At 43.5% G+C, this 9726-nt stretch overlaps 1 protein-coding gene across 1 annotated transcript in view; it reads right to left on the reverse strand.

Annotated features, from left to right (window-relative positions):
- Itgb3 (integrin, beta 3 (platelet glycoprotein IIIa, antigen CD61)) overlaps positions 1 to 9726 on the reverse strand; it is a 40749-nt gene that overhangs the window by 6167 nt on the left and 24856 nt on the right. Inside the window, exons 10-12 of the mRNA XM_013033246.1 lie at positions 7428 to 7650; positions 5901 to 6001; positions 3849 to 3968 (exon numbers count right to left, since the gene is read on the reverse strand). Of these exons, the coding sequence (XP_012888700.1) occupies positions 3849 to 3968; positions 5901 to 6001; positions 7428 to 7650 (444 nt within the window). The remainder of the gene's footprint in view (positions 1 to 3848; positions 3969 to 5900; positions 6002 to 7427; positions 7651 to 9726) is intronic.

Consider the following 9726-nt stretch of genomic DNA (forward strand, 5'->3'; position numbering starts at 1 on the left):
TCCTACTGCTTTACTTACCTTGCCTTCTTAGCCCCTAAAGATACTTGTGTCTGTTACCCTGGTTAGCATCCCTACATACTAGGAGGCCTGCTGATCAAGACACCACGGGGATTCTTTCCAGAAATATTTCATCATCTAAAATGTTTTCTTTAAGTTTATTTAAAAATTTTTTCTTCGTGGGTATTTTTTATTGTTACTACAAAGGTGATATACAGAGGGGCTACAGTTATATCAGTGAGATAAAGAATACATCTCTTTTTGAACAATGTCACTCCTTCCCTCACTCTCTCCTAGTTTTTCCCTCCCATTCCACCCATAAGTTGTAGAGTTCATTTCTCAACACAGTGTCTAGTAAGTGCCACAACTGTATTTGTTCATCCTTTGTGCCACCATTTCTGCACCCTCTCTTGCCCTCCCAAATATAGATAAATGAACAAACAAAAGGAAAAACAAAAACAGCAACAAAGAAAAGACCCCTTGTTTCCACATCCTGGAGTTCCTTTCAATAAATATTATTTTATATAATCAGGTGTACACAGGTATTCTACCTTTATGTTCCTCTCCTAAGAATATTTTCCTTTGATCTCACTGTGTGTGAATGCCTAGAGTTCTATATAATTTAACATGTCCCAGTGTACTTTTTTAAAAAAATACCCAGTGTATACTTATAGACTTATAGGCACAAATGAGGGAAACCAAGCAACCTATGTTTCTCTGAGTCTAGCTTACTTCGCTTAAGATTATTTTTTTTCCAAGTCTTTCCACTTCCTAACAAATGGTACAATATCATTCTTTCTGATGGATGAGTAAAATCCCATTGGTATATATACCACATCTTAACCCTGCTGCAAGCTGACATCTTGTTCAACCCCAGTCAACAACCAGGGCAGACAATAATTGGATCACGTTCTAGGGTCTGCAGGGCCTGGTTTCCCATAAACCTCAGGTACCTGACATGTGACCTCACTATTTCATAACATCAAGTGTTATGAAACCAGGTGTTCGTATATATGAGTACTGAGTTTAGAGAGGAAGTCACACCCACTTTCCACACTGTCTCCCACCTTTTTCTCTAAACTTCACCCTGTGCTCACCACACATACACAAAAACAATCACCACCACAGACCAAGCTGGCTTTTTCCCAACCCACCAAATTACAAGCTGTCTATAATTGAAAGAGTGCCTGTAGAGAAGCTTTGAGGTTCCAAAGTCTGAATTCCTGGGAACCAAGGACCTCAGTTCTTCTGGGAAAAGCAGTCACAAATTCTCTGCATTATTGTAGGCATGACCCTTAAACTCAAAGGCAAACCTCTTCCATTCTCCAAGGGACAGGACAAGTAGCATCCCAGGAGAACTTCAGGGGAAAACAATCTGTTACCATCTGTTTAAACATGGGTAGGTGGCAGGCTTCCATAAAAAGAGACAATATCAGATGATGTCTGGGGCCCCTCCCAGCCACAGCGGTAGACCCATGATAAGTGACCCAAGGACAGAGAAGTCTGGCTAGGGTTGACAGACTTAGTAACCTAAAGTGCAGGGACCCAGATAAATTTGATTTTTACATCATTACTTTTTAGTAAAAATCAGAAGCAAATATTGCCTAGAATAGACTGTGTTTTATCTGGCAATCTTATCTAGGAATGAAGACAATCCAGCTTAAGAGTCCATTCTGTGTAGTTAAACTAATTAGCCAATGTTTAAACATTCAGTATTACTCCCTTTTCTGCCTTCAGAGGCTCAGCCCTTCAACTATACATTCTCTTCCAAACCATGGCCCCTAGAAGTGATAAGGGGCAGGTGAGAGAAGAGGCAGATCCAGGCAACCAAAAATGTGAGACTCTGACAGTATGGCTCAGAGGTAGAGAACTTGCTTCTATCTTGTTTTTTTTTTTTGTTTTTTTTTGTTTTGTTTTTGTTGGTCATGGGGCCTGAACTCTAGGCCTGGGTGCTGCCCCTCAGCTTTTCAGCTCAAGGCTAGTGCTCTACCACTTGAGCCACAGCACCACTTCTGGCTTCTTTCTGCTTATGTGGTGCTGAGGAATCAAACCCAGGACCTCATGCAAGGCAAGCACTTTACCACTGAGCCACCTTCCCAGGCCCTTGCTTCTATCTTCATAAGAACCCTAGATTTCAATCCCAGCACCATAAAATGAAAAGGAAATATGAGTCTCTGAACATGGAATCCCATCTCCTAATGTGGAGGAGAGATACTAGAAGCCTGGAAAGTTACCACCCAGGGTTATTTGAACCATCCCATGCCATCAACACCTTTGTTCTAGAACCTTTGGTGGTAAACTCTAACCTCAAAACCCGAAACAAATGATTCTGGCAAGTGACTCAGCAGCACAGTAACAACAAAAAAAATTACAACAAGGAGACAAAGTAATGATAGGCCCCAAAATAAAGACAGAATGCCTTTTTGACCATACGAAGGGACAGAGGTACGGATACAATGGGAATGGAAATTTCCATTCAGTATGTAAATGTAGTGTGATGAGGGTGGGGGAGGTGTGGGGAAGTATGACAAGGTATGATCAAACCATGCTTTCCCTCATAGACATGTCCCCAATCTCCTCTTTTTTCTTTCCTGCTAGCTTTCCCTGGAGTCACCAAATAAAATGAAGGTATTGCCTTTTCTTAACCTTCTCTGGTTCCTTTGAAGGGTAAAACCTCTGGGAAGAGCTGATGAACAATATCCCATCATACTCTCCTCTACAGAAACAGTAACATCCTGGATGATATAGATGTGATCATCTTTTCCCAAGGAAAGGGACCCAAAGTGGCTCTCATGATCTTCCTGTTTCCTTTTTCCCACCTTTATCCCTTTTCTTCCCCAAACAGCAACATTCTCCTAGTAAATATGAAGATATAGCTAGGATGGATGGGTGGGTAGGTGGATAGATGGATGGATAGATGGATAGATAGATAGATAGATAGATAGATAGATAGATAGATAGATGACTCTGTGTGTATGTGTACAGGTACATTTTAGGAATAATCAATCTTATTAATTCATTCAAATCCTATTTATTGAGTATTGTCTAAGTAGATAAGAACAAATATGTAACAACTGTTAAGATGGATATGATTTCTGCATTCATGGAATTTATGATCTACTCAGCAGATGATCAAACTATTTGATCCTCCTGCCATGAAGACTTTCCTAAGGGATACATCTATACTAAGCAAATCAAATACAAGTACTAAATCTAGTCTTTATATATTTCCTAGCCTTGGGTATTTTGTTTTAGCAATAGATAATGGATAACAACAGAGGTTATAAAGGAGGTCAGATGAAGTACATAAATCTACAGTGTCCAATGGTGACAAACCTGTGGTTGATCTGTGTGTGCTGGGAAAGTCTGGAAAGCAAACACCAGCCATTTACTCTATGATCAAAGCATTAAGTCCATGCATCCCACCATAAACCTGGTATAATCAGTGCTTCCCCTTAAGTCCGTGCATCCCACCATAAACCTGGTATAATCAATGCTTCCCTCATCAGGTCCACCTCTGCAGCAGCAGGCCCACTGCTCATGACAGCCATCTCTCTTATGATAAAGCAGGTGCCGTAAGCTACGACATCCTAGAATTTAACTTCCTTACCATCTAGACCTTACCCACTGAAAAAACTGCCATGATATGTTCCATTCCTTGATGAAATTCAAGTAGTGAGTCACTTTCTCAATGGTGCTTTCGGACCAGTAACGTAAGACTTGAACTTATCCCTTTTTTTAAGACCAGGCTTAATCTCTTTGGTGTAAGAGGAGGGCTGGGTGGAAACTCCCACCTAAAGTGACTCTCCCTCCTGGGGCCAGAGATAGGAAAGACTTCAGAGCTTACTCACCTGGCTCCTCGACCACATACAGGATGGACTTTCCACTGGCATCTTCATAGTACTGGAATCTGACAACACAGTCATCTTCATTCTTATAGGTACAGTTCACTGCATCCTTGCCAGTATCAGCTAGGGGAAAAGGGGAGAGGGGAGGGGAGGACATGGAAGAATGGAAAACAGGTCAATTCCTAGCTGATGAAGCATTTCCAAACATCTCACAGAACTTCTGGGAAACTATGTTACAAGACACCCTGTGAGCCTGACATTAGGCAAGATGCTTAGATTTGAGATGCCTGGCATGTCTGCTAAGTGTCACTCATTGGCCCTCACTGGTGTTCTATCCCTCCCAGGATGCTTTTGATTCTCATTACTTTCTCAGGAAGAGATATGCTATAACAATTCAAATTCAATTCTAATTCAGCTGTGTAATCTTGGAAAAGTTATCTGACCTTATCTTTCTTTGCTCACATATTTGTAAAAAGGATGCCCACCTTACAGGAAGAATTAAAGAATGGAGAATAACCTATCCCTCACATCAGCAGGTGTTTCTTTCCCTCTCTTTATTTTCTTGGTTTGCTCAATGATTCCCCAGTCATTTGCTTGCAGTTTTTCCATGTTTGGTTCTGATCTGCTGAGCCTCCCTAGAGCCATCCTTCTCTCTGACTCAATCCATGTTTTGTACATCCTGCCAGGAACACTGGCTTATCCTCCACCAGTTGTACTACACTCTGAGCTGATAAAACCAGATGAGCAAAACTGACACATGACAACATTTTAAGCTAATGCACCAGAATCACACAGCAAATTGGTGATGGAGAAGGACTAGAACCTGAGTCTCAAAACACATCCAACCAACCTGAAATGAACAAGCCATCAGTGCACCAGCAGAAACACCGTACTAAGGAAAGAGTGGTGATTGCACGGCCTAATCTCAACAACACAATAAACCTTTCCTAATTTTCTTGAGACTCAACTTCCTCCTCCACAAAACAAAGATTACAACAGTACTACAATCCTACTTCATTAGTTTGGAAGGATATATATATATTTATATATATATATATATATAGTGAAATTTTCTTTTAGAATTTTTTGTCTGTCATATAATTCATACAGATAAGGCTTAATGAGTGTGATGACCATGGTGAGTCAAGAAATATAAACTAATTTGCAATATTCTTGCCTGATCAAGATGATAAATGATCTCCACATCTGGGCAGCCTCTTTCCTCTGAGCTAAGCAGAGCAAGCCTAATCTCCTCCAGAGGAAAAACTAGCCCCTAATCACTCCACATCTAATATTAGCCAACAGGTCCAGAGATATGATATTTTCCCCAATACTCCCTCTCAGAACTGACTTCCTGACTGCCCCTAAATGTGGCCTCCCTCTGAAGATGCACTTCCTTCCTTCATAGCAGTTGCTATCTGTGGAAGATAGCTATCTCCCTGGTAACACCCAGTGCCTCCCTCCAAGCTAACCATACCAGATATACTGAGAGCACCAAAGATAATCTTTAAAGTCAGAGGAAAGTCCCACACCAAAATAATTGTGGGCTAGAGTTTTGCTCCCCATTCCATACTTCTGTCTTATTCAGAAAAAAGAGGGATGCTCAGAAATCTAGGAGACTTCAGGATAGAGGCGTGGGTTACAAACCCATATGGGGAAAGTTGCCTTCTAAATCACCAGAACTGTAAGCAAAAACCTGGGCCCTGCTTAGGCTTCATAAAATAAACCTGATTACTCACTTCGCTGACAGTGGTGGGCAACCATGTCTCCAACTCTGTGCCTCAGTTTCTCCATCTATAAAATGGAGCATTAGTAATCTCCCTTACCTTGGAGAGTAGGTTAGAGTTGCCTGACTTTCTAAGTTGTGCTGAGTCTGGAGGATCCAGACTGGTAGAAGCCAGTCTCATCTCTGCCTGCCACGCATCCAGCCTGCACAGCATTTTTGGAGGTAAGAATTACTCTTAGACTTTACAGAGGGCAGCTGAGAGCACCTGGGACTAAACTAGAATCGTTTAGGACCTGAGTGTGGGGAAACTCCAGACTTGCGGAACTTACTAAGCTCCTTCACAGACTCAATCTCATCACGGCAATAACGGTTACAGGTGTTTTCCTCCTGCAGGACTCCCCGGTCAAATTTCTTACACTCCACACATTCCCTAAAAGAGAGACGACACAGCCATTAGGACAAAGAAGAGCAAGCCTAAGCATGGTCCGGTCTAACTCTGGCCTCCACACAGAAATCCTCTCTACCTTTAGTAAAAAGGTAAAAATAATCATCACATTTGTTTAGGTAAAAATTTGGAAAACAAGCTATGCATTGGTGGCTCACACCTATAACCCTAGCTACTCAGGAGGCTGAGATCTGAGGGTTATGGTTTGGAGCAGCCCAGGCAGAAAAGTCTGAGAGGCTCTTATCTTTAATCATCCCCAAAAAACTGGAAGTGGAGCTGTAGCTCAACGTGGTAGAGTGCTAGCCTTGAGCACAAAAGCTCAGGGGCAGTGCCCAAGCCCTGAGTTCAAGCACCATGACAGCCAAAAAGAAAAAAATTAAAAACCACCTAGAAAAGGGATGTATGGCTCAAGTGGGAGAGTGATAGCATTAAATAAAAAGACTAAGGGAAAGCATGAGGCCCCAAATTCAAGCCCCGGTACTGGGGGGTGTACACATACATATACACCATCTGTAAGACTATCCCAGGTGCCCAGAGCCAAGTGTAGAGTTCAGAAGTCGATTCATCTCATTACTCACAGGCTGGCCATGAGAGCCAGCAGCCCCTAAGTCCTTTGTTAAGCTTTTTGGGAGGTAACAGGAGGATAGAGTTTCACTATGAAACACAAGCTAACCTTGAACTCCAGATCCACCTGGCATAGCCTTTCAGAGGACTAGGATCAAAGGCATGTGCCATCATGGCCAGCCTTGTTAAACTTCAAGAGCTATGATGGTGAGCCCCATATCATGTCTGAAGATTAAACTCAGAACTGACCATGTGATTCAGAGCTCAAGACCCTGTGCAAAGTGAAAATTTTGTTCAAAATTTGTTAAGAATTTCCTGACAGTGACAACAGAGCATTTAAACAAGCACGGGTCCCTTCTAAGCATGGTGTCCCCAAGAGCAATCCAGAGTGCATGACTGTGAATCTGGCTGCCTACAGTGGGAAAAGGAATGGCAAAATTGTGGGTGTGGGCCCACAGTGGCTTCCTCTGTTGTGCAAATGGAAGGAGCTGCTATTTCACACAGTGTCCCCAATAACTCCAGTCCCTGCCCCGCCCCCTCAGAGTCCAAACATCAACATGGAATGCTTCAGAGAATGTTGATTTAGCCTTCATCCCATTCAAAGGGGTTTGGGATGCCATCCTGAGAGGGGTCCTTGGACCCTGTCCAGTTGGTACAACATTGACCCCCTTCAATCTCCACCTCCCCCAGTGCAAAGCTTTCACTGGACAGAGTAATCATTTGACTGGAGCAGACTCTTCTCCCTAAAGCATTGGTGACTAAGAGTCAGAACCTTGGAGTTGAGGGATCTCAACCACCACTACCACCCCCCACCCAGCCTCCTAACTCTGCCACACTGTCCACTCACTTCTTAAAAGTGCAGGCATCTGGGCAGGTGGGGCACTTCTCACAGGTATCTCCATAGGAGCCTGGCTGGATGCACACACAGCTGCCGCATTCACACTTGCCCCGGCCACTACACAGCAGCCCATTGCTGGACATGCAGGTGTCCGTGCGTGTGGTACAGTTGCAGTAGAAGCCGGTCCAGTCAGAGTCACACTGGCAGTCCCCACAGTTGCACTGGCCATGACCTGCAAGCACAGAGCCCAGGAGGGCAAACCAGCTAGTGAGTGTCTCTCCCCCAGGTCAGCAAACTATGTACTTCCTCCCTGCTCTCCCAACAAGATGAAGGATGTTCCTGCAGGTGGGCAAGAAGCAGGTTCACAACCAGGGAGCCCTACTTGGTGGAACAAACTCAACTCTTTAGGAGCCCCAAAGGTGACAGGACTTGGAAAGCAAAGCAATGTCAAGCTCTCACCCTTCCTCTTACCCTGTTCAAACCCCTCCTCCCTCCTTCTCTGCCCCTTCCATCTAATGATGGGAAGCCAACTCTTTAGCCCTGTGTACTGACACAGCACCACACCACAGCCTGTGCCCACAGCAGAAGCTTTGATGAAGCAGCCTGGTAATAGCAAAATCCCCACCCCACCCCAGACTCCCAAACTCTCCACCTTTGACCTGATAGGGCCTCCCTCCTCCCTATCTGACCAGAGGATCTTCACTATCACTTCCCAGGTGGGTTGGACACCAACATAGGTTCCAATTTGGACAAGACAGTCCTCCCACTAACAAACCAGCCTCCATTCATTGATTGTGTTTCTCAAATCAGCTTGGTGTCCTGGTTCAAGCAATAAGCAAGGGTCTGGAGCGAGAACTCCAGACAGGAAGGCTGCACCACAGGAGAATGGACGGATGGAGAGGTCCAAGCCCAGCATTGGGACCAGTGCCTAGGAAGGGGAGGGGCACCAAATGATCCAAATGCAGGAGACATGGAATAGGGCATGCACAGGTCAGACTGAAGACACTGAGAGCCCATGGACTTGGTCAACAGAGCCAAGTAAGCACAGAGAACAAATCTGCCTGCCTCACAGCCTGCTGAGAGCCAGTCTTATATCATCTCAGGAATACCATAGAAAAGACAGAGGAAGCAAGAGAAGCTAAGCGAAGACAGGAGAGATTTTCTTTCCTAAAGTGAACAGCAGTCGAGACAGTTGTTAGCCATGATGTCACATAGTATGCTGGCCTCCACCAAGCCTCTATATACTATCCTTCCTGCCTCCACACACCAAAGTTGCAAAAGCATTTCCATGATGAATTTTGGAAGCTGTAGACACAGTACTGCTGCCAGCTTCACAAGTGCAACCTGTCTTGCTTATCTTGTTTCTCTTGTACATGTGACTTTGCTACAGCTTTTATGGCCCCGGGACATGTATTGAGATGGCCTTGGAATGCATTTAAAGAAACAAACTCTATTTTCCAAACCAATGAATGAAGTGAATATTCCCAGTGGAAAGGGTGCCAACAATACTCACAACAATAATCATGATGTCCACTAATATTTATTATTTAAATATGAACCAAGCCTTGTGCCAAGTTCTTTGTAAGTTATTCTACTTATTTCTTGTAGGGTCAGAGAAGTTAAAGAACTTGCCCAAGACCACACAGCTCATAAACAGGGTTAGAGCTCAAAGTGAAGTCATTCTAACTTCAGATCTCAGTTGCTAAGCCACCATGTGATGCTGTAAACACTGCTTTCCTCTATTTATATTCAGATGGCCTTTCCAGAATACTCCTAACATATAGAAAAGGGGGTCTTTGGGCTGGGATGTAGCTCAGTGGCAAAGCGCTTGCCTAGCAAGTGCAACGTCCTGGGTTCGATCCCCAGTACCAAAAAAGAAAAGACAAAAAAAAAAAAAGAAAAGGGGGTCTTTATGTAATAAAACATGAAACCAGTTTAACTTGTGGAAGAAGAGAGACTAAAATGATTAAAAGAATGTCTTGTAACTGTGCTTAATACCATTAAGAAATTTTGAGGATAGAACATTTTAGGAATTCAAATGTATTCAACTATTCAAGTGAATGGGACAGAAAGGGAGTTGTTTGACTTTTATATTTGTTTGCTTTTGCTGTTGGTCGTGGTGGAGGTAGTGGTAGTGGTGTTGGTGGTGGTGGTGATGGTGTTTTCATAATAGTACTGAGCTTGAACTCAGGACCTAAGTACTGTTCCTTAGCTTTTTTGCACAAGGCTGGCACTCAGCTCCACTTCTGGTTTTTTGGTGGTTAATTGAGATGAACCTCATGAACTTGGCTGAATGACTAGCTTTGAA

This window comes from Dipodomys ordii, unplaced genomic scaffold, assembly GCF_000151885.1.
Source record: "Dipodomys ordii isolate 6190 unplaced genomic scaffold, Dord_2.0 Scaffold165, whole genome shotgun sequence".
Taxonomy (NCBI): domain Eukaryota; kingdom Metazoa; phylum Chordata; class Mammalia; order Rodentia; family Heteromyidae; genus Dipodomys; species Dipodomys ordii.